The sequence below is a fragment of the Anguilla rostrata genome, chromosome 17, assembly GCF_018555375.3.
Source record: "Anguilla rostrata isolate EN2019 chromosome 17, ASM1855537v3, whole genome shotgun sequence".
Classification (NCBI taxonomy): domain Eukaryota; kingdom Metazoa; phylum Chordata; class Actinopteri; order Anguilliformes; family Anguillidae; genus Anguilla; species Anguilla rostrata.
The window spans coordinates 18,683,202-18,708,775 of NC_057949.1; the positions used below are offsets into that span (position 1 = coordinate 18,683,202).

A 25,574-nucleotide genomic window follows, 5' to 3' on the forward strand; every position below is an offset into this window, starting at 1 on the left:
GGCTGTGATGTCACCTCAGGAGCTCCACCAATCACAGAGTTACAACAAACAGAACACTGGTGGTGACTAATGGATACAATCCATGTCAACATTGTTATTTTGGTTGTTACTCTAAGATTGGTGGAGCTCCTGAGGTGACATCACAGCCATTGTACCGTGGTGATATTGTCCTTGTACTGAAGAGGCCTATGTAGTGGTGGCACTGGTTCTGGATCAGGATTCTCAGGACAGGAGCACTGTCATTCACAGGGAACAAACCAAATGAAGGAAACTATGGCACAATCCAGACACGCATCTTACTATGGGACTCTGAGGACTCTGTGTACAAGTACGAGTGTCATATCTCTATGGAAACATCCTGGGAGCCAAGTGAATAGTAATAATAAAAATAAACACTCTGTCGCCCCCTAGTGGCACATGCTATGTACAACCACGTGCACTTGTGGATTCACACGACTGACGGCACTTCTGTGGCTGACAGCTTCTCTCTCATACGTCCCTTGAACACAGTGCACAGGGGGCGTACCATGGTCTGCACGGTTATGATAAAACACAAAGAGACAAGACTGGCACCAAACATTCATCTAATGTTATCTTGTAGTTTCCATATAGGCTTCAAAAGTTTTTTGTCTGAATGCAGTTAAAAGCCTTCTGCATCACATTACACATCACAAAATAAAAGTGATTCTCATAAAACCACAGCTCGTATTCCATCACTGCTTATGTCTCAAGAGATATAACCTACATTATTTGTACAGCCATTGAACCGACATTGTCTGTTAAGGGCCACACTGTAGTGTCTTATGTCCTGCTTATAGCCATCCACAACGGCCCAATTACTCTGTTATAATCCAGACTGCTCCAGGCTATAGCCATCGCCAAAGCCCAGAGCCCTTGTCTCTCAATTGGTCACCCCCTCAACTAAGCCCCACCGGCAGCTGTCAGTCACAGAGGCCCTCCCTCTGCCCCTCTACAGCACGAAAGAAATCCACACGTCACCACTTAACATATTTCGTTCAGAAGGAAAGTCACCCACAAGCTCAAATATCAATCGCAAAACTATTACTTTTTTTCACACAAATGTGATATGTAACAACTCTCAGCAAATATCTAGGACCCCTTCAGACACCCCAATCAATCGTCCCCAATTAAACAAAATAATAACAATAATAAACAATACTTAAAAAACTGAGGGGGACAGAGGTGTCCTTATTCTACTATTTGGCAACAATTTGGTGAAGAGCTCATGAATGAGGGGAATGAGAACTGACATGAAATAAACAGAGTGACTGTGTTATACATTTTATCTGTCTCTACTGAATGTGTGCGTGTATGTCTGCGTGTTTGAGTGTGAATGTGTTATACCTTTAAGTCTCTCTGCTGAGTGTATCTGTGTATTTTGTGTGTGTGCGCACATGGGTGTGCGTGTGTGTGTGCGCATTCTTGTGGGTGCATGTGTGTGAGAGAGTGTGTGCGTGCGTGCGTGCGTGTGCGTGCGTAGGATGACTCTAGCCTTTTTCACAAACACAGTGTGCTTGTAACTGTAATGTGTCCATCTAAGTCCTAATTTCAGAGACAGGTTACCACGGCATTCCTGTGGCGCAGTGTCCCCTTCATAAGCCCCGCCCATGGCACACCCCCCCCCACCCTCCACCGACCCCCCGACGAGGCTCAGAACTCGTCGTCGGAGCTGAGCAGCAGGGTCTTCTCGTTGTCGCGGGCGCTGGCGGCGCTGTGGCTGCGGGACACGGGGGGGCCTGAGCGCTGCTCCAGGCTGGACTGCTGCGTGTACTGCTGGTAGGCCGGGGAGAAGTTGTGGATGGCGTCCTGCACCATGTCCCCCGGGTTCATGGTCTCCTTCAGGCTGCTGGAGATGCTCTTCATGGGGGCACAGCGGCCTGGGATGGGGGGTGGGGGGGGGGGTGAGGGAGAGAGAAAGATAGAGAGAGAGGGAGAGGGAGAGAGAGAAATGAACAGACTTGCTAAGTATAAACAGGCTGAATGTGGCTACACTCTTAAGTAGCTCTGGATAAATTCTGCCATTGCCATCTGCCAAATGCACAAATGTAAATAAAAACGCAAATAAGCAAACGGAAAACAGCGGAAATGTGTGAGAAATGAACCTTGCTAAGGAAAGGGGGGGGGGGGGATACCTAAATGTGTGCGGGGCTTTTTGTTTACAGCAGCATGAGCTCAAACGTAAGACGGGATGAATAAAAACAAAAAAAAAACGAAAGCACATAAAGGCTGGCCAGAGGAGGAGCAGCAGAAAGGGGCGGAGTCTCAGACTCACCGTACTGTCCATAGATGGGAACAGGCCCTTCAGAGCGCGCCACACAGGGAGAGAGGGAGAGAAGGAGAGAGGGAGAGAGGGAGAGGGGAAGGATAAGGAGAGGTATGAGATACGGGATAAACAGAATACAGAAAATGTGGTAGGAGTGAGAAGGAAAGAAGATAAAAAAAACAGTCAGTAGAGAGGTGAAAAAAGAGGCGTTAAAGACATGGAGAGGAGAGAGAAAAAGAAAAACAAAAAATCAGAGGAATACAGGAAATTGGAGAAAGAATGAGGGGGAGAGAGAAAGCAGAGGAGGGGGAGAAAAAGGGAAAGAAAGAGAGAGATCATTGAGGAGATCAGAGTTGTTAACCAGAAAGAGTGAGAAACTCAGAGATAACAACCAAAGCCAGTATAAAAACAACCAGGGCTGACCACGTTTGAGACACACAGGCAGAACACAGCCTAAAGGTCGGAGTCTCTTACAAACACAAAATCATGCTAAAAACTAAGCTGGGACACAACTGAACCCGGCATTGTACGCAACACTGCACGGACACAACGGCTGCTCAGATAAAGTCACTTTTCCAGGACGGCTTTTGCTTCCGTACACGGGCACAACACAGCAGGCCTGCTGGGTGAACGGTCGCCTTCAGCTGAGGGGAGCATGTGAACCCCTCCCTCCCTCCCTACTCCGCCCGCCCTCCCTCCTTCCCTCCTCCCCCTCCCCCTCCCCCCCCTCCCTCCCTCCTCCTCACCCTGGGAGTCCAGCCGCTTGTCCATGTACACCTTGTAGGTGAAGGCGTGGCGGAGGGCCAGGGCGGCGAAGAACATCTCCACGCAGATGATGAAGTTCTGGTAGCCGGCGGCGACCGTGCCCTCGCCCACAGACATTTCGGCCGAGCTGATCTGGGGGATGGCCCCGCACTTCTCCAGGATGGCCAGCAGCATGCCTGCGGGGAGGAGGACAGAGGGGCGGGGGCGGGGTGGGGGGTCATCTCACTGTATCACTGATTCCTCTCATCAAAAGAGAGAGAGTGAAAGAATGAGAGTTAGAGCGTGAAAGAGAGATGCCATTCTCAATTTTTCGTTATTTGGCAATTTAATTGATAATCGATATCATTTGATAATAATTATCAAATTAAATCAAATAAATATATTTTACATGTCGGAAAAGTGAGGTGTTTTAACTTTTGATGCACTTGTGTTCGGCATTCAGAGAGGCAGGCATGAAACGAGAGTGTTACCAGTTAAAAGCACTGGATTTGGAAAATTAAAAACAGTGTTTGTTAAACATATATCCATCTTATATTTTGGAAATCCTGACAGAATAATTAACGAGTCCTTCTGCTTATCTCATCGTGTTCCGCCTCACCTCTGGTCACTTGGCAGGTTTGCCTCGCATCGCCAGCAATCTGCAAGGCATGCTGGGAATGCTGCGAGGCAAGCAGGCGAAGCAACCAGAAGTGACGGGGAACACAATCGCAGAGATAACCACATTAAAAACCCGTGTAAATTCCACATATTTCTCTTAAAGAGAACTCCTTAATTATTGCCGTGTGGGGATTTACTAAATACACGATCAATACACATTTAAATGCATTTTGCTAAATCCTCACTTCGCTGACAACATTTACCTACGTATTTTGAATTTGAATTGTAATCCGTGTGCACAGAGACCGACCTTGCCAGAAGGAGAGGAAGATGACGGACTTGACCATGAAGAACTTGAGCACGGGGCTGTAGGGGACCAGCAGCTCGCGGGTGGCAAAGTAGAAGAGGAAGAGCGCGTAGAGGGAGAGGCTGACCGAGATGTTGTACACGATGGTGACGTACAGGTACCCGCTGGCCACGCTGAGAGGGAAAGGAGACCGCAGGAAGAGCTTCAGCATGAACAATAACACCCTCAGCATCTTCACCACTGACTTTAACCACACACCCCCTTCAGCACAGAACACAGCACGCTTCACACACTGGCCCAATAAATGCTAATGCTAAAGTAGCACGTAGCACACGGAGACTGGAATAAATCAGGCCCCGTGTCACAGTGCACAGACGTACTTGAAGTCTCCGTCTCTGTACTTTCCGAACGCCTGCAGGATGACTGTGATCATGGCCATCAGGGGCTTCACCACACAGAACTGCAGAGTGGCCTGGGGGAGGGACAAGAGGAGGGGGGAGATGGGAAATTAGTGCAAGCCTACAGGAAAGAGAGAGACCAAAAGAGAGAGAGATAGAGAGACAGACAGACTGACAAAGAGAGACAGATGAAAAGGGAGACAGAGAATGAGTGTGACAGAGACAAACAGACAGAGAGACAGAAAGGGAGACGAGCAGGAGGAATGCTGTTCATACCTGTTTACAGAAACGGAGGAAACCGATGGAGTACGTCTTTCCCCAGAGACAACATGTCCCGTACATGCAGCTGGACCTGCCCCAACACAGAAAGACCCGTCATACCCTCTCACACGCGTCAGCTGTGCCCCATTTCCACACATTTACCAGCTAGCACACCTGTGAGGACAGAGTGCGAAAATCAGCACCTCCCCCCCTCAGCCTCCGATTTCAGCAGGCTTCCCGCCCACTGAGCAGGTATGGAAGAACACGCAGGTTAGAAACGTGGGGGTGTAACGTGACCGCTTCCCAAATGCTGCTCATGTACCCGCCGATCCCCTGTACCCCAGTCCCAACAGGACACCTGCAGTGTCAGAAAACAGACCGTTCAGCTGGATGCAAGAGAACTCAAGTCCCTCCAAACCCACGGTGGTTTAAAGGTAAAATCAGATTTTGGGTAACTGAAACAGCTGTCCAGGCCAGGCTGTGAAGCAGGACATGGTGTTTTCCCCCAGCTGAGAGCGGCAGACTCACTCGATGGGTTTCCCTCTGATCTCAGACATGATGGAGCTCTCCCCTCCCAGGTACTCGTAGCACAAGCTCAGGAAGTTGTAGATCACAAACGCTGAGGAGAACAACCAGAGATCATTTCAGTTCTCTGCACTCTGTCATGCAGCGTGTGTGTGTACGTGGCCATGAGAGAGAGAGAGAGAGAGAGAGAGAGATAGTGTGTGTGTGTGTGTGTGTGTGTCTGACCGTGAGAGACAGTGGGTGTGTGAGTGTGTGTTTGTATGTGTGGGTCTGTGTGGAGAGTGTACCTAAGGCCCACCACTCAAGCGTAAATCTCTAACTGAAATAATTATAGGCCAGAGGCCTTTCCTTCACATTTTGTGATTTTATGAGCTCAAAACCCACTTGCAACAAACTTAATAATTATCTAATCACTTACACGCCATCATCCTTACTTCTACTTATGTCATGTATGCTGCATCCGTTCGGATCTCCAGAGAACCTTCCGGAAACTACCACCAGGCAGATACACTGCATCTGCAACCAGGCCCTATGTACTGCACAGTACAGACAGAGATGGCGGTGTGTCAGTACTCCCCCACCTCCCACTCTGCCTACAGTGAATCTGCCCATACTGTATAGATCAGGAAACTCATCTGCATCAGCAGGGCGTGGCAGTGCTAAGATACTGCCTGAGATGATGGTCTCACAGCTTAGCCATGCAATCCAGGCGTTCACTGCAACCATTTCGCAGTTGCAGAAGTGTCCGGAAACGATTCGTTGTTGCTATGGGAATACAGCAGATCGGATAACAATGCTCCGCCGATTTCTGAGTTTATCTGTCTGAGTGAGCCGCTTTCAAAAAGCCTCTCCGCGAGGCCGCGGTGCGCACACGGTCGCCAGGCAACCGACATCCCCCTGCCCAGCCGTCCCAGCAGGCCTTGGAACAACAGAACAAAGATGGCTGTCCTCAGAAAGCCAGGGGGGAGAGAGAAGGCCATCTGTCATCAGGGAGGAACAGATTCCCACGTGCACGCACACACACATGCACGCACACACACACATGGACACACGCATGTGCGCGCACGCACACGAGCACAGGCTGTGCAAACATTGCGTCGCATTAGCAAGGCCACCTCCCGCAGAGCTGCAGCACAGTGTAACACTGCAGCGGCTACAGCATATCACAACGGTTAGCATCACAGGGTCTGTGTACAGTCATTATTAAAGGTTCTCTTATAGTGACACAGTCCTGGGCAGCTGTAAGTAATATGTACATGTGTACCTGTGTATCTGCATGCATGTGTGTGTACACATGCGTATTTTTAATTACAGTGACACTTTTATGTATTTTGTATGAGTGTTTCATTACATATTCATCATTACATATCCTTTTTTTTTTTTACATTTTCATGTGGGGTTCAATCAGGTATGTAGAGGTGTGTGTGTGTGCTCACGTATATGCGTGTACACATGCACGCGTGTACTTGTGTATATGTACTTGTGTGTGTGTGTGAGCTCGTGCATGCGTATGTGTGCAACTGCACGTTTCTGTGTGTGTGTGTGTGTGTGTATGGGTGTGTGTGCTTGCACATGCGGGAGCATGTGTGTCTGTGTGTGTATATACTGCACATGGGTACCCACACACTCCTCATACGGGCCGTGCTACTCATTCCCACAGCAGTGCAGTGTGCAGGCCCGTACCCTCGTAGCAGTCGCGCACCGTGTCGAAGTACACGTAGTACTCCTCATTGGTGAAGAACAGCAGGCTGAGCCAGGAGTCGAAGGCGTAGATGGGCACGATGAACAGGATCCTCACAATGTGCCTCTGCTCGTTCGGGGCGCTGTAGTACCTCAGGTGCATGTAGATCTGTACCGGGGAGGAGGCCCAGCACGGGACCGCGTTAGCCAAACCGCAAACATTTACTCACCTAGCCATTTTCAGCAGCACGGGTTTAAAATTTACCATCGAGATAACACCACATAATCAAGTCCTTCCACTCGACCATTTTGAAAATGGAAAAGAGTACAAGAAGTACCAATTTTGGGTTGTTTGGGTGCGCATCCAGCTATGCGCTCGTGGCACTGGTCTAATGCGCGGATGGGCCCCACGTCCGAGATCGACTCCAGACTGTGCCAGTGCCCACCGTGTCGGGCAGCCGTGCAGGGCGAATGCCAGCTGGTTCTAGCATCGGGATTCATTCGGCTGGGATGACAGCACTTCATCGTGCGTTGGCGCCCCCGGCTGGTGGTTCGGGTGCTTGCAAGCCTGCCTCTACAGTTTATATGAAGTGTCATCCTCTGAATCACATCTGCGTGAGCTGCAGCATGATAAGAACTGGCGGCTGACAACACGCTTGTCTGCACTCTCCTGATTGGGCAGCGGAGGTCGCAGCATGAATACGATTGGGCATTCCAAATTGAGAAGAGAAAAAGGGGGGGGAGCATACTAAAAGTCCCGATTTTCAATCAATCATTCGTAAATTATGAAAAAATAACAGAATCTCAGACACTGTAATACAGATTTTTAATACCCTTTCGGTTTTATATAATACATGACACTACTTGTCAACTTTCATTATTAAATAACAAGGCAAGAGCAGCAGTACAAATGTCCTGCATGTATAAAACTTGACTTTCCTCCTCACAAACTTACCAGCTATGTTCCGTTGGAAAGGGCCCAGTTGGCTCAAAGTCTCATATTTATCTTTTTAAAATTTGAACGTACTTTTACACTGCAAAGCAGTGAGCATTCATCAACATTCAACCATATGCACTTATGTCTGGCAAAGCCTATTTACAGGGATCTTGACTGCGCTATTGATTTCTGCTTTTTGGAGAAAACGGGAAAATATAGTGAATTTAAGGGAGTGTTAACCCGACAGGAATTAAGACGCCAAGTGTTTCAGCTACACAGAAAAGGGACGTTCCACAGAAACTGGGGGAGATGAAGAAAGCGTAAATAATTTACGGCGGTCGATCAGGGGTAAGCCGCACTAGAGGCGCTGAAAACTAGGAAACATCATAAGAATATAACACGAGCCTGCACCAACACGGCTCCTTCATCTACGAAAAAAAAAGCAAATGTTTCAAATGAGATGAAAAACAGGAAGTTCTGCACCACGGCCCTGAGGCTGTTCAGCCCACATCCTGCGGACCGCTGCGCACAACAGCGTCGAACGCCCGTCAGATGGCGTGACCCTGGGCGCTTTACGTCTCATTCAAATCGGCACGTCTTTTGTCGTCGGAACCCTTTGTCAGCGACATCCTGTTACCCCCCCACCCCCCATTGCTTTGTCCAATGGGCAGCCATCACCTCGCTTGAATTGCGCCACTGTTTTGGCGAAGCAAACACGAAAATAAACACGCGTATACAGGGGACCATGAACTATAAGGTGTTGCTAAGCAACCCGCTCAGTTCTGACATCACTGCAGAGCAGGTGCACCTGTTGTCCCTGTGACGGCTCGTTTTAACCTTTCCATTGCCGAAAACAGAAGAAGGACAGACCCTCGCAGGTAGGGGACAGAGGGTACCAATGAGGGGAATCTTTTCAAGAGAATCCTGCAACTCCCATCTCTGCAGAACACCACTAAAAACATCCACTTCAATAAGGTCTGCTGACCAAAATTAACTAGGAAACAACTTCCCAGGGGTTTGAATAAAAATACTTGTAAATTATCACTGTCAAAGGAAATAGATATGCAAACACAAATGCAAAGGTTCAAAGGCAATAAAATAAAGCAATAAGTCAAACAAATAATATTATTGTGTGTATGTGAATGCCTACGTGCCTGTATATATGCATATGAGGGTGTGTGTGCATGTGTGTATGGATGTCAGTATGTGTGTGTTTATGTACATGTGTGTGCATATGTGTATGTGTGTGTGCGGGGGTCTATGTGTGTGTGCATATGTGTACGGGTGTGTGTAAGCATGTGTGTGTGTGTGTGTGTGTGTGTGCATATGTGTATGTGTGTGTGCATGTGTGCGTGTGCATGGGTCCAGGCTCACCTGGTGGCAGGTGAGCAGCAGGGCAGTCCACACGAAGAAGCCGGACACAGCCTGAGCGGCGGTGGTCATGAGGAAGATGGGTGGCTCTGGGGTCACCAGGGGGGCCTCCGGGAGCCAGGAGATGTTGGGCCCCGCGGGGCCCGGGGGGGCCGCGGTGGCCGGAGGTCCTGGCGCCATTCCCGCGGGAGAGTCGCTCCCCAGCCGCTCCGACAGGGGGACATCACGCCTCCACAGCCCGTTCATCTGCAGGGGGGGGGGAAACGCCTCCGTAGTTACACGCGCCACAAACTGCCAACGCTTCCCGTCAGCCAGAGGACCGGTCCGGAAGGACCAATCCGAGCTCTGCGGATGCAGCGCCCTCCTTCGCTGCACGACAGTCGCTGTTCATACTCGCTAGCAGCCCCGCATTCGCACGGTCTGTGTGCTTAATACCCTGGCTTCATTTCAACAGGGCTAATGCACTGTTTAACGAGCACACACTTCCCTTCCTTCAGCAAGCTGTGAGCCGGTGAGCGTGAGGACGCTGATGACTCTCTCTACCCCCCCACAGTGCTCACGATATTCAACCCCCCCAGTCTGAGTGCCCGTACGCCCACCACCGCCCACCCATTTCTCCACGGCCAGCCATCTTTCGTGGTCGTTTAAGTAGGTGTTCTGCGCTTGCCGCTCTCTCCCCATTTAGCACATAGAAAGGCAGCCGCCCTTTCGCCTGCAAGCACCCGTTAGTACGGCTGTCGTGGAAGCCCCCGAGCCCAGTTAAGGCAAAAACAGGAAAGCATTCACACACGCTGCGCTGCATGTGTGAAGGGTGTGGGGGTGGGGGGGGGTGGGAGAGAGAGAGACAGAGAAAAAGAAAGATGACGAAAGGAGAGCGAGGGAGAGAAAGAGAGGATGTGGCCCATGAGTTGACAGTGTGCTACTGGATAGAGGATATGTCTGTATGTGTGTGTGTGTGTGTATGTGTCTGGGAATTATATCCAAAATTATACATATAAATCACCACAGACAGACATGGGTCTGTGTGCCAAACTGTTTAACAACAAGAATAACATGAAGAATCAATTGGTTGACAGCATTCATGAGTATCTACAAAGTCAACATTTAAGTGTGATAACCCACACACAGATGAGTGTAGTATTTTGTCGCCGGTTTGCATTCATCATTAAAATGGCACAACAGAGCAGAAGGCATCAGTAGGATCACCTAATAAGAGCCAATAATCCATCAGGGATGACCAAAGGGCAAAACCAACAAAAAAAACAACCCCCAGATCCAGGATTGCAACTCTTAGCAAAATCAAGAAGACTGAAGTGCAAACACATGACTGCTGATCATCACATGTACACAAACTTTGTACTGACCACTCATCGAACACAACACTCACTGACTATAAGAAAGAAACTCACAGAGCAGCAGGCAGATGTCTACAGGCAAAGCCCCCAGGGCCTAGTGATGCTGGTACAGCATAAGGATACATCATTCTGAACCTACGCTGGCCATGCGTCTTACATCCTTCCTTCCGTCTTGATTCCTGGGCACTCCATCATACAAACACCAGCTCCTGTACTGTCCATGGAAAACTCTGAGAAAATTCAATTCACTCAACAGGATTTGAGTCTGTACAATAGTGTAATTTTAAAAAGGAGTAAATTAAGGTACACTTTCACCAGTCAAAGGTGAACCACACAATTTGAAAGATTAGCCACTGTATGTCTTTGCTGCCCCAGAACTACGGATGCCAACCTGTATTTTAGAGAAGGCCTAAGTGAGTAAGAAATGTATAATAATTTTTAAAAAAAGAACCTACACTACATAGCCAAAAGTAAGTGGACACCTGGCATCCAACATCTCACCCAAAATTATGGGCATTAATATAGAGTTGCTCCACCCTTTACTACAATAACAACCTCCACTCTTCTTTATACTAGATGTTGGAACATTGCTGCTGGTATTTGATTCTATTCAGCCAGAAGAGCATTAGTGAGGTCGGGCTCTGATTGGGTGATTTTGCCTGGCTCGCAGTTGGCTTTCCAACTGATCCGAAAGGTGGATGGTGTTGAGGTAAGGGCCAGTCCAGTTCTTCCACAGCGTTCTTGACAAAACATTGCCATATGGATCTCCCTGTGTGCCCTGGGGGCATTGTCATGCTGAAACAGAGAAGGGCCTTCCCAAGACTGCTGGGGGAGCACAGAATCATCCAAAATGTGATTTTTTTTAAAGTTTTGCCTTCACTAGAACTAAGGGGTGAAGCGCAAACCATGAAAAACAGCGGCAGACCAAGGGGTGTGCAGATACGTTTGGTCATGTAGTTTATCTCAAGGCTAAAAACAGCGACCAATTCCTGACTCGCTCTCTGCATCAAAGACAGTCACAGCAATACTTAGAACATTCTGACCCAAGGACCTTTATTTCTTATAGAATACATCTGACACTGCATCCGCCTAACTCCGAAGACCCGGTACCAAGAGCGCAAAATCTGTGCTCAATACTTGTGATATTCCTCTTAATAGCATACCGTTCTCAGGACCATCCGTGTAAAAAATTATTCTTTTTAAACCAGACATACGGAGGTTTAGGCTCAGATTCTACGCAGCCTGCGGACAGCGACGCCGACTCCGTTTACCTGCCGTGGGAAATGCGCATTTTATCTGGAAGGGTAAAGGGCGTCGATAACGAGTGAGACTTGAAAAAAAGACAGACGTACAGATTAAGGGAAAAATTTGTTATAAGGTCTTACATATTAAGCCATCTCGGTATGTACAGTAGGCCTAATCTAAATAACAAAAAATGTTAAATTTACCATATTTAGCCACGGCGCTCTAAAGGCGACAATAATACCACGACAAAAAGGCACTTTTGATACGATACAAAGTACCAACCACAACAATATCTCACATAGGGTAGTTTTTTTTTTTTAAATAGCTGCTGTCGGTTTTTTCATAAATATGGAGGTGTGTCGGACTGAAGTTGACATGTTTTCACCCCAACGTACGCTGCATCGTCCGTCACAGGGTCTGGACGGCATCGAGAGACTGGCACGGTCAAAATCGCTAAATACCACCATCTTGTTCAAAAAATCGTTAAAACAACTCACGATTATATTAACACCTGTAAAAAATGTAATATCAACATAAACGAAAAACTAACTGTGGTACAATTACAGGGATGCGCTACGTTACACTAATGTTAGTTATATACTGATGATTCGCAGGTCTTAACTACACGTAGCTATAGGCATGATAATATAAAGAATCCACTGTTATTTTCAAATAAAATGTATGACTAGCTACTTGAATATTGCCCCGTAATCATTCGTATTTGCGAATGAGATCCCTAGAAATACAACCCGCAAGCTAACGTTTGGCAAAAATGGGAATCATTTTAAACCAAGGCGTGGGAAATCCTAAATCAAACGCATCTCACCTCCTTTGCAGCAGCCCGTGAACTTGTTTACGTTGCGACTGGTTGACTCCAATCATTCAATTTTCTTCCAAGGATTTCTGTCAATGAAAACATGTAGCTATATTTATTATTCACATCGCAAGCTAGAGTGTACAAAATTTACTGCATTAAACAACGTTGAAACTCACAGGTTTATTTCTTTTGCTTGCTCACAGATGTCGCGTGGTGATCAACTGCTTTCTGCAACCGCTGCATATAACGTTACTGTAGCCTAGTAGGCTCACCACTCCCGACACACTAAATAAATGCAACGTTAGCGACTCTCTGGTTAGTGAGCTGTAGGCGTTGAATTTGTGTTTGGAAGATTATGGAAGGGAATGATGCCGTCCTAAATCCACAAATAAATCGTTTCGCAGGCACCCTTATTTAACATTAGCCACCTGCTTCCCGATGCAGCATTAACGTAGTCAGCTTGATGGTTATTTATCTAAACTGAATTCTGCCGGCTTCCTTGATCTACAGTCAGCCTTTACCTAAACCAGTTCGTTGAAAATGACCAAAAACCGTCTGCTCATCTACCCTATATTGCGTATCCACGCAGTCGCTCTTTCCCAGCACAATCCCTGGGGATTAGCTACAGTAAATCAGACTGTCCGCAAGTACCGCTACCAGGATTCTGATCCTGCGCATGTGCATACAGGGCCCGACCTCCTTTCCCAAGTAAATGACGTAATCGACCTTCTCTATGCGTCTGCCAGCTGTGCGAACATACGCTTGTGTATATAACACGCCGTGTGATACATCGGCGCCTCCCAGAAAAACTTCATTGTAGTTAGCTGTATTTGCTAAACAACCCGATAGATCAAATGTCCTATAGTTATAGTTCGATAAGAGCGATTGGTGGCAACTACATTGAATCCATTAGCACATAATACATCAAGCCTGAAGAATCTGTTATGAACATACAGTAGACTATATTAGCTATATTAATAGACTATATCAGGTTTTTTTGAACGGTATTCGTTAAAGGGCGACACACTGACTGCCAAAAACGGTATGGTACAACATGTACATGAAATCCACATAAACAGCATCAAGTGCTTGGAATAATTTTCTTTTTTTATTATTACTTCATAAAATATACACAAATACTGTTGTAAATAAAGTTAAAGTGTGTTAAAGAACTGTACAAGATATCAGTACACAATACATAAAGTGAACGCCCCCCCCCCCCCCCCGGAAAAAAAAAGCCACCCCGTTTGGAACCCTCCCCACAATAGTGTCACACTGCCACTGGGTCAGCAAAGCAAAGACCACGTGCGTGTGGCGTAACCAGTTTATCAGCAATGACATCATTACAAGGAGCTGACATGACATCACAATTACTTCAGCATCCCTTTCCCAGATGTCACTGTACAAATGAAATCAGTCAATTTGTCAGTCAACTCCCGTACTGGAACACAAGTTCACAGGTAATGCGGAAGAGACCTGTGGACACTACAATAAGTCACTGCAGGCGGTGCAAAAGCACCCGTATTTTTGGGAAAAAGTTGATCGGTAACTGGGCCAAATTGGTTAAAAAAAAAAAACTGGTCTCATGCGCATTCACATAGGAAAGACGGTAAAAACAAGAGTGAGGATTAACCAAAGTGAATCAGCACAGAATTTGCTGACTTTTTTTTTGCATTCTCTAAAATCTTAAGGCGGATCTGATAATGCATATTTTGAGGATCAGGAGAACCTGTCTCGGGGGAGTCTGCACAGCCTGTGCACTTGTTCAGAGAAACAGACATTCTGCTGTTAGAAGGTAATCACAATATCTACCGCCTTAACATTTAAAAAAGGAGAACGGATGACCCAACTGGCAGTGTAACTACATCTATATCCCCACCGTATTGAACCGTTTTTATTATTTTACTCTATAACCCAGCCCATTTAATGCAATTACTTTTTTTCTTGTTCTACATTACAACTTAAAACAAACAACCACGTTTTGGCTTTACACAGAAATCAAAAAAATATATATTTACAGTGATGTTAAAAAATAAAAAATAAAAACATAAATCCATTGTGTACCATGACCTCTCTCTCACTCCACTGCTCCCCAAACTAAAAAAAAATGCACTGAAATGACAAGGTTGACAATAAGAACAATTATTTTTAAAAATGTAACCATGAGCACAGACTGAAAGGGGCATCACAGGGCGACACGGTAAGAAAGCCCCAATTTTCCACCGAAACCACAGACCGGGAGAGACGTGGCATCTTCTGAAATTAAAACGGAAAAAATCCTTTACTCCCCCCACCGCCGCAGCCCTCATATTTGTTATTAAAATCCAGGAACGACAACACCTGTGAGGGAGTGAAAGAGAGAAGGAGAGGGGAAGGGGGGATGAAAAAGGGATGGCAAGGAGAGCGGGTGGGTTGACCACGCTCTTCCTCAGTCTCTCTCTCTCTCTCTCTCTTTCTCAGTTGTGACTTCAGCATGTGGTCACCATCTCCCAGCTGCACAAGGCCGCTAAGACCTAGCGCACAGAAACACACATAAGATTCTTCAGTAAGACATCAGCAGTGGAGCCAAAGCCCCCGGTGGTATTGCGGCTAGTCCCCTAACAGCCAATGAAGAAAAAACAAGAATGGCTCAAATTCACTTATTCCTTCTCCTTTCTGTAACACACCTTCCATATCTGTCCATCGGTCTCACATACAGTCTCTCCAGTTTTTTCTTTTTTTTGTTTTTGCAAATATAAAACCAAATCTTAAAAGGACAATGTCGTTTTTATAAGCTCCACCCCAAAACAAGAACCGCCCAACAAGGATTTTGCAAAGCTGGTATTTGTATGATTTTATACACAGCAACTGAGCTGTGGTGGTTTAAAACCGCAGGTGAAAATAAGAAGTCCGTAACCTGCAAGTGCGTATCTGTATTTGTGGACAAATTTTTTCCCTTAACTTCACATCCATGGTTACACCACAGCTCCCACTGTGTACACAACAAAACCAAGCAAAATGAAGTTCCGATTAAATCCAACTTTGCACGTCCACTTGAATATGCATATGCCGATGACGACGTTCCATTTAAGCAATACTGCAACCTACTTAGCTTAACTGTACCCCCACATTCACCACCTCCAAAAATAAAGAACACCCAAGCCTTCTTCGCTATCCAGGGGCAGGGTACGGAGGGTGTGGGTGGCAGTGTGTCAGGGTTACCATGGTAGTGGAATGATCTGAAGGGGCTCCTTGTGGCTTTCAAATTTTTGAGGCGGGGGGCCTGTCATGTTTGTCCTCAGCTAACCGTCATCCATTCTTCCTCTGTTTGACCTGCTTTTTCTTCATCTCTCCATCTTCTCTCTCTCTGTCTCTTTCTCTCGGTTTGTCTCATTGGCAATTAAAAAAGGGGGGATGGGGTATCATTTGAAGCCCTGAAATGACAGGAGGGCAGAGAGAAGACTTTTACTCATCAAATCATTTGCCTTTCGTTCAAAAACCCTTCAACCTGACAAAGTTTTCACTTTGTACCGTCAGCAGTCAAATGACCACTGTCTGCACTCCGAACGCAATTAACTGAAGTGCAGCAGAGGCCTTTTCCCATTCCAACCCACACTGGGGTTCCAGATTGATTGATTGATCACTCACTCTCTCACTCTCTCACTTTCACTTCCACTCTCTCACTCTCTCACTCTCTCACTCTCTCACCACACACACCACAAACACACAACCCAACACACACACACACCACACAAACACACACACAACACACCACACACACCACACAACACCACACACACACACACACAACACACACACACACACACACACAACACAAATAAATAAATAAATAAATAAATAAATAAATAAATAAATAAATAAATAAATAAATAAAATAAAAATACATTTAAATCCTTTAGCTTGTGCTACACCAGTAACAGAAATAACAAAAGCTCACATTCCTTTTTATCTGCTCGTGTCCTCACTATTGGTACGTTGCTGATAAAACAACAATCTGCAAGGAAAAATGCCATCCCAATACTTTTTTTTTTTTTACAGATATTCAGGTTTTTAAAAAATAAATTTTATTCAATAACTAATCTAATTCTACATGGACAGCTTGTACACACTAATAGTTCTTAATATTCACTATTGACAACTCAGAGCCACAAAGGAGCTGAGGGCATTATGGGATTCAGCACAATCTTATCCAGCAACGCGTATCTCAGCATCAGCAAACAGAGCATTTAACCAATGTGAAACAAAACTCATGAGACAGCAGATTGTAAGAGGCTTGAATTCAAATGGCACGTGAATGTGCTCCAAAAAGTTAACAAAAATGCAGGACAAGCTTGCTTTTAAAGTTCATTCAAACCAAACCGTCTGTTCCCTTGTGACCCATTTCATTTTGTAAAAGAATGTAGTGTCCGCAAAACAGTAGCTATGAATGTAAGACATGTTATCAACAATTTACTAGACACTAGACACAAAAGATTAACTTCCCAGCTTTAAAAATAATTTTCACCTTTTGAAAGCGTGCTTCAACATAGTGCTTCTGTGCAACTGCAATTAAACAGAGTGGGTGTGGCCAACACATGTATACATACAGGCTAGGGTGGGAGAGCTAGAGAGCGAGGGATATCCATACCTGTCAAGTGTCCAGCAGGTGAGAGAAGAGCTGCAGGGATCATTTCCCCAGGTGCTCAAATGGCATGCTCACCTGTTGAGACAGGAGAAAGTGTGCACACAGAGCTAACCAGCGCTGAAGAACAGGGAGCACGTGAGTGTGCAAGAACTGCACAGTGAGTCAGCATTCGTGTATGTGCTTACACACATCTGAGCAAAGCATCAGACCCATTAGTGCATAAAGCATTCCCTTAATGGATAACAATTACAACAACACAACAAGGAAGAATAACAGTTTTAAATACATAAGCATACATACATAAAACTATACACACACACGCGCACGCTTTGTTCAGACTTGCTGAGGTGCGTCGGGGCGTGGTAGGGTGAAGCAGGAAGAGCAGGCAGGTGAAGTGGCGGCGTACCTGTGAGGTGGAGATGCGGGATTGGTCATGGCGGGCGGTGAGGTCGGAGGAGGACACGTTGGCGGGGGCCCCGCGGTGCAGCCGCATGCTCACCTTCCTCTCCCTCTCTGCGCGGGAGACGGCCCGGGGGGACGCGTTGCCTGGAGACAGGGGAGAGGGCGGAGTCAAGCGGACAAGCATCAGCAACACGGCAGCCGCCATTCACATACCACGTGGCAAGACCTCATGGTGCGGTCCGTGCGACGGCCGAATTTCAACCTGTTTACAAATCCCCCGTGTGGCTGGGGGTCCCGTTCCCTGCCACAGCACTTTCCATACAGCGATCCAATGTTCACGCGTAGTCCACCCCACCCCCCCCCCCCAACAAAATCACCCCCACCAGAACAAAAGGTACAAAAATATACAAGGGCAGCTTAACTACTCTCCTTCAAAAAAACTCTACATTACTAGGTAGCACATCGGTACTTTTTTCTAAAGGCACTGCAAGAACACCAGGAAGCGAGGTGAGCCTGAGTTTCCAGAAGCCATCCTGCCCACTGAGCCATCCATGTCAGGACCCCACCAAGCCGCAGTTTCCACGAACGGGACAGGCGGCGGCATTGCTATGAGACGCACTGGCGTCAGGGACTAAACTCACCGGACTGCGGTACCCGGGAAGCGGGGTTGGAGACGGCTGCTTCCGGGCCGTTCCGCACCCTGTTGGCGGCCGGCGGGTTGGGACCTGGGGGCAGCGCCCGAGCTGCCAATCCCCGGGGACCTCCCACAATCCTCTCATCCCTCTCCTCCCCGGCCCGGCGCTCTCTTTCCCCGTCCTCCGCCGTCCGGCTCGCGCCCTGAAACGGAGGGGCAAACGTCAGAATACGGGCGCGATGTACGCAGAGCGGACCGAACGGGAGTGAACATTAACTTGGCACTAAGGAGGACTTGAAGCACACACACTGAAAGCACACACACTGGAAAAGACTTTCCAAGTCAAGGGTCCTTCACAGAACACAACAGATTTAACCAGTTGAGCTAACCGCTTGCACTAACCGTGAAGTACCAAAAACAGGGTTAACAAACAGATACTGCACATGGTTATCATTATGCCTTTTACAGTGGCAGACACTAATCCAGAGCAATTTACACAGTTCACATTCTTTAACATACAAACTCTATGTGCACCTGGATATTTACTAAAAAAAAATTTAAGTTAAGGACTTAAGTGCTCAAGGAAACACTGGCAGTTCCTGAAACCGGAATCAAACCAGCAACCTTGGAGATGCAAGCCCAGTTCCCTAACCTTTATACTACACGGAAAACTCTTTAGGATTAGACTCACAAATTTAAGCATGTTCCAGTCGAAGACATAGTCGTAGGAGAAGCCCTGTCTGTGGAACAGATTCCTGAAGAGCTGGCGCAGGTACGAGTAGTCTGGCTTGTCGTCGAAACGCAGGGAGCGGCAGAAATTCAGGTAGGTGGAGAACTCCGCTGCAGACAAAGACCCAACAGAGTGAGTGTTTAACATGAGAATTTCCAGACGCTTCTATACTACTCATTTGGCTTTTTTCTTTTTTTGCACCCATTATACATGCAAGTAAACCATTCTTAATTGATCAGTCTCTCCTTCATTGTGTTTACTTCCACAGACCGACCAAGAGGCACATTCATTGACTGGGGGTGAATAACCTGTGTTGGATGCCTAATATGCACAGTGATGTACAGACCACTGTCTCTCTGCATAGTGCCTTACAGGAAGGGAGCTAGGGAGTGGAACACACTGGCTACCTGTGGACCAGCCACACAGGGGGGCAGATAAACCACACAGGAGGGCAGATGAGTCGAACAGAAGGGCAGGCAAACCACGGATAAGCGGACTTACAGGGGTAGCCCTTGCAGAGCACCTCGATGGGAGTGGACATCTTCTTCTCGCTGATCCTCTCGTACTTCTGCCTCTTGGTGGCTGCTTTGAGGCCCTGCCACGGCAGGGAGCCCAGGTTGAAGTACATGAGCACGTAGCCCAGAGACTCCAGGTCGTCCCGCCTGGACTGCTCTGGAGGGGGGAGGGGAAGAGGGAGGCGCGGGGGTCACTGAGAGACGGACACAGCCACACCCTTTTCTTCAGGGCTTCATGTGACAACAGAACAGGGTCAAAGACCCAAAACCCAGTAAAAATGGCCTTCATGTCTCATGTCTCATGTTTATGAAAATGTTTGCAAGCAAAATGTTCATATCGGCAAAAATGAGCAGCAAACCACGAGGACGAGCAGCAAAAATGGGTTCGATGTGAATATTCAGAGGGAGAGAAGAATGTATAGAACACTCATAGACACAGAAGGGAGTATGTGATTGGTGGGGGGGGGGGGGTAATGTAGCATTATGGTTCGGAAACTGGGCTTGCAGGTTTGATTCCCAGTTAGGACACTGCCATTACATCCTTGAGCAAGATACATAACCACAATTGCTTTTAGCATAAATGGATACAGTGTAAAAAAGTGGCTCTGGATATGAGCCTCTGTTAAAAGCCTGCAATGCATTTAATGGGGTGAGGGAAGGATATTTTGGACAGGTACGCTGGGTTACAGGAAGCAAGTGGATAAGGAGATCCAACTGGTTACCTGGGGAAATATGCTGCATGTGGGCCATGGCCTGGGTGGGGGGGGGCTAATCTACAGCACAGCCAGATGTGTCATTTACTAAAACCCCGTCCAATCCTAACCTTGGGGATCAGCAACAATCAGAGTGACTCAAGTGCATTTGCAGGTTCATACCTATGCCCAGGTGGGTGTTGATGGAGGCGTAGCGGGCGGTGCCCGTCAGGTTCTTGTTCTCCCTGTAAGGGATGTGCTGGTGGGTGCGGGCGTCGCGGTACTTCTTGGCCAGCCCGAAGTCGATGATGTAAACCAGGTTTCCTTTCTTGCCCAGGCCCATGAGGAAGTTGTCGGGTTTGACGTCCCGGTGGATGAAGTTCTTGGAGTGGATGTATTCTATGCGGCTGATCTGGGGATGGTGGTTAGGGATAAAAGAGAAGGCAGAGAACGTAAAGATTTTCTTCCAGTAACCGAAATGTAAAAGTTGTCTGAAGTTGCACATCATTGCCCAGTCGAGCGTTACCAAAGGTTTTACTGCATGTGGCAAGGGGGATGAAGGAGCTCATTACATACATTATTTATTTATTTATTTATTTATTTATTTATTTATTTATTTATTTATTTTAAACGCAAAGAGGTCACATACCATCTGATCAGCCAGTAGAAGCACAGTCTTAAGGCTGAACTTGCGGGAGCAGAAGTTGAAGAGGTCCTCCAGGCTGGGACCCAGCAGCTCCATCACCATCACGTTGTAGTCGCCCTCCGCCCCGCACCACTTTATGGAGGGGATTCCCACTGCAGGGCAGAGGGGCAGACACGGTCCGAACCCAGGCGGAGCACAGGAAGGACGCGCATGCGAATTCCGACGCCAGTCACGCCATTAAACTGATATCTGACCGCGGTTTACACCCCTTTTAAATCCAAAGTACCTAAAAAACAATGCGGGTTTTCAAACCAGCGACTAAAACAGGCTTTCCACCTTGTTGAAAATAACTCGAGTTAAGAAACTGACAGCAACCTGCCCAATCATTCAAGTCCATAAAATTGGTTCAAGACTCATAGACCTATTTTTGTGCACAAAGATTATTCCAATTATGCTCAAACCTTCTCTCTGAATGGGATGATGGCCTCAATCTCCCCATTTAAAGATAGGCTGCTCATTTCAGCACAACTGATAATGAGCTCTGGCAGAACATCCTTCAACTTATCAAGCCCAAAGCAGGTCTGATTAAATATAAAATATATGAAATGAGACTCTTGACAATTACCTGTAGACAATAACACGTACACTTCTTGTAATTGGTGTAAATATGTTCACAGACAGGTTTCAGAAGACTCATTATGATTCAGTTCCACCCCCTTCACCAAACGCATGTTTAGGGATTCTTGTATGCTCGTATGCCCACCGTGTGATTATATATCCTGTAATGCACTGTTCTCTTTCTCTTCCCTGATATAAACACGAACCCGTGAACCAAGCAGCATCCCCCACTCATTTCCCTCCCTCACTCTGTCCATACCTCCTCCCTGCATCATCTTGTAGAACTTGCTCTCGATGTGCAGCTGTGGGTGTTTGGTCTTCACACATTCCAGCTTGATGGCCACTTCCTCGCCAGTCGCTATGTTGGCACCTGGGAAGGAAGGAGAGACAGATCAGCCGCGACGCATCAGCTGCACTGCAACGACGGATCAGCGGCAGCGCAAAGACAGATCAGCCGCACAGTGATGCCAGTACTAATCAAAAACCAAAGGCTGAGATCTTGAAAAACTAAGAACTAAGACTTACCCAAGTAGATGTCCCCAAATGAGCCACTCCCAATCTTCCTTCCCAGCCGGTACTTATTCCCCACTCTCAGCTCCATGGTCACCCGTGCGCCTGCGCAAAAGGTAAAGGCCCACAATAAGGATAAAGGTTGAGCCTTCTTTAATCACCAAACTGAAACATTATCTTTTTAATACAGCAATGTCACATACAGCCAAAGCACAGGGGAACATGAACAATGAAATATAGGCTTCATGTTACACGTCCCCATGGAAATTCTGTACCTTCAACACTACCAAACAAGTCAGTTCAGTCTGCTCAGTTTCTCAGTGGCAATTATCATGCAGTAAACGATGATGTGTAGATCTGTATCTGTGTTGTATAACTAGCATACTGTGGGGGACTTCATTTGAGTCACTGTGACTGATGCATATGCAGGCAGGTAGGCGAGGTGGGCAAAGAATCAGCACTGCAAGCAGGTGTGTGGAGAACAGGCCGCAAAAACAATTATGCGTGTAGAGGCAGTCATCCATATGACCAGCTCTCATAGTCTAATACATTTGAAATGGTAGTCTTTTACAAAAAAAAAAATCTAAATCATATATTTAAACTTGAATTTTATACTGATGACTGTACTAGGTCCTTCCAAAATCCTAAAATAATTATTGCAATCCTGGTACTGCACGTTTGCACTGCCTGGCTGCAAGTTTTATGACACGTGAACTCAGCCACACACACATTTTTGGAGGGTTCGTAGCCATGAATTGACAAATGCTAAGCAGTTAAACCGAATTTAAGCAATAGCCTGATGTCATATGAGGGCGGCGTAGCAGACAGCTTAGCCAGCTGGATGGAGAGCAGTTTGGAGCAAGCTGGGACCCAGGTAGAAAGAGCTGCCAGACGAAAAGCTGGAAACTGGTTCTTCTGAGCTGGAGTGCCCATGAAATACAAGTATAATCATAATTTATTTAGTAAATTTCCACAACTCCATCACATTTCGGACTCACGGCATGACAAAGGCAAGTGTCACACACAGACACTCACACACACATACACTTTATTGTAAAATAACAAAATCTCTGTCCCTCTCTCATTTACAAATTTTGCACCCAAACATCTTGCAATTTTTTAAAAAACTTATTTGCGTAACACCCAGATCTTGTTATAGGTCCCACTACATTCAGATACAAAATGAACTATTTTATCGATTTAAAAAATAGAAATACTCCTATATGCAATGAAGGAGAAAAAGAGCATTTCACTACTGGAGATCACCTTATCTAAGAGTGAAGCAACTGGAGCTTAACGATTTCAGTAGACCGATGCATACTGGGAAGGCCCCAAAAACAATCTGTGGTCATGAACAATACCAAAGCTAAACACTGAACACACATGCGCACAACAAATGGGCATGTTATGTATCATAGTGATTGCGTAAATACGCAGGCGAACACACACAGTGCCTGATAAGTTAGTTCTTCAGTAGTTACAACCTCCAAAATATATCTACGCGCTTTGGTGAGCAGGGGATGCATGCACTGTATAGTTCAACTTCACTAAGGGGTTGTTTTCTGCGGGCATTACCTCATTCCCTATAGTTATGTCTCGTGCAACAAAAAATATTCAGCATGAGCTTCCGCTCGGTCGACAGCGGTCTTTCTGGTCGTAAATCCAATACAGCAGAACGCACAATAAAATATTCCGTATTCGATAATGTCCTTCCACGTTTATTGTTTTTGTGCTACATTGTTGTTGCCTTCTTGCTAGCTACACTTTCCAGGAACATCAAAGCGGCCTATATAACGGAGCCACATCTAAAAAAAAACAAAGGACGCTCGGTATCGTCTGTTAGCTCACGTCCTAAGTAGCCTAGGCTATCTCCAATGATAACGTTTCATGGATGAATTTGTTGCTGGGAATGATCACAGCCATTTAAATCTAGCCAATACAAATGTTATTTTTATAATTAAACAAATCATTGCTTTCGTATTAATAAGCACAAAGACCCATAGCTTATCCGTTCGTGACAAGCACTTGTAGTAACTGGCATCAAGTAGCTAGCAGAATGGACTGGGCAGACGGTATCAGAACCTGGGAACAATATGTTTTGTTACTGAAGATTAGCCTATGTTTGATAGAAACTGTCAAGAGATGCTTTGTGACACTACATTAACTAGGCACAAACACGGTACCCCCTTGATTCCAAGTAGGCTACTGTTTACGTCAAGCCGTCGTGAATTTGAGAACGCGTAGGTTTCCTTTCAATGTTTACAGCGAGTTATTTCAGTTATGGGTAGCGATGCTAATGTTAGCTAGCTATTTAATTTAACGTCGTTTACTTAATAACATAGCCAACAACTAGGTGTAGCTCACATTTTACCTCCTTTTAAATGATTACCTCGATAGTAATAAGTATAAGTAGTCAATCCGTCCACTGAAAGCAGCGTACATTTCTGCAAGCATCGTGTATTAAAATTTATGACTCGTATCACAATGTAGGGAACTGATAGCTACTTGTGTAGCTAGCTCTGTTATCCTGTAACAGCCAACTACCATCAATTCAATATTCGTATGCCTAGCTACAATGGCAAATCAACAAAGCTTTCACAGTTTTCTTGTTTGGTACCAACATGCAAAAATAGTAGCGAGCCTATATTAGGCGTGTGGCTCGTTAGCTGCATGTTGTCCAATTTCAATGCTAGCTACTTCCTTTGTAACGCATTAGCCTACAGTTCGGAAATGTCAAATACAGCTAACATGGATTTAATTTAGACTGGCCTTACATTAACTTGCCAGTTAAGTTTGCGATGAAACACAACCTCTGACGATTAGGCAGAAGCCTTCCGAATGCACGCAGTTGTACATGTGAAAGCTGCTCCAGCTGCTAGCCAGTTTACCTGGTTGTGCTCATACGTCACCCTCATTGTAGCTGATCGAACGGGAACATCATCGGTGGAAACAATTTAACAACAATGTTCCACATTTCACAATAGACTTGCATTAACCAACTAGCAACAAAAACGTGTGACAAAAGACTGTGGGCTTAGATGGAGCGCTACGAGTAACAATCGACAGGGATAGTAGCTCTCCCATTGACCATAGTAGGATACTACTGATCGCTGAGCACATCTCTGCGAACCCAGAACCATTTTAAATAGTTAATTTGCGACAACCATTCACCTCCTAACTGTTTCCTATTCTATAGCCGCACCCTAGCATCGAACTATGTTGTAATTCCCTAGTCTATAGGGATGTATCTTTTCCCAAGGCGCCCCCTCCCCCCTCTCCAGCGCTCGGAGTTCGGCCGAAACAAGTCCAAACACTTTCCCCCCTGGTTTCAACGCTCCCCGGATTTTCTGCTCACCCGATATTGTGTTTTTCCGAGAGGTGGGTCGGGGTCGGTACTGATCCGATGGTTGTCAGTCAGACTGGGCCTTGGGCAGCGCAGGATGGGACCAGATTCTGGCGGTTCTCATACCCCAAATGTTCCTCTTCCGTCGGTTGTCCTCGATGTTGATACTCTACTCCCTGAGACGCTTCTACTCGAATGACAGTCTGTAACAGTCTGACTTCCCTCCCCCCCCAGTCGCTCGAAACGCACCATTGACAACATCGATGATGTCATTCGCGGAAGAGCGAAATACCCGGATTGAGTTAAAGAAACCGCATA

At 46.4% G+C, this 25,574-nt stretch overlaps 2 protein-coding genes across 3 annotated transcripts; both read right to left on the reverse strand.

Annotated features, from left to right (window-relative positions):
* Positions 1 to 614: 614 nt before the first annotated feature.
* LOC135243094 (transmembrane protein 184B-like) lies at positions 615 to 13,498 on the reverse strand. Of its 2 annotated transcripts, XM_064314620.1 has the most exons (11): positions 12,719 to 13,498; positions 12,552 to 12,628; positions 9,129 to 9,371; positions 6,821 to 6,986; positions 5,141 to 5,231; positions 4,628 to 4,703; positions 4,334 to 4,425; positions 3,957 to 4,126; positions 3,031 to 3,225; positions 2,294 to 2,320; positions 615 to 1,898 (listed from the first exon to the last, which is right to left on the reverse strand). In XM_064314620.1, exons 3-11 carry the CDS (start codon positions 9,369 to 9,371, stop codon positions 1,672 to 1,674), a joined length of 1,287 nt encoding a protein of 428 aa, XP_064170690.1. In that variant the 5' UTR covers positions 12,552 to 12,628; positions 12,719 to 13,498; the 3' UTR covers positions 615 to 1,671. The 2 variants fall into 2 exon arrangements, with proteins under 2 accessions (XP_064170690.1, XP_064170691.1); XM_064314621.1 differs by lacking the exon at positions 2,294 to 2,320 and having other exon boundaries at positions 12,719 to 13,494.
* A 130-nt stretch (positions 13,499 to 13,628) lies between these two features.
* On the reverse strand, positions 13,629 to 25,499 carry LOC135243096 (casein kinase I). Its single transcript, XM_064314624.1, has 11 exons — positions 25,269 to 25,499; positions 21,929 to 22,018; positions 21,663 to 21,773; positions 20,789 to 20,937; positions 20,323 to 20,551; positions 19,434 to 19,604; positions 18,894 to 19,042; positions 18,210 to 18,405; positions 17,573 to 17,712; positions 17,170 to 17,241; positions 13,629 to 15,955 (listed from the first exon to the last, which is right to left on the reverse strand). The coding sequence occupies exons 2-10, from the start codon at positions 22,002 to 22,004 to the stop codon at positions 17,209 to 17,211; spliced, it is 1,254 nt and encodes a 417-aa protein (XP_064170694.1). The 5' UTR covers positions 22,005 to 22,018; positions 25,269 to 25,499; the 3' UTR covers positions 13,629 to 15,955; positions 17,170 to 17,208.
* Positions 25,500 to 25,574: the final 75 nt, after the last annotated feature.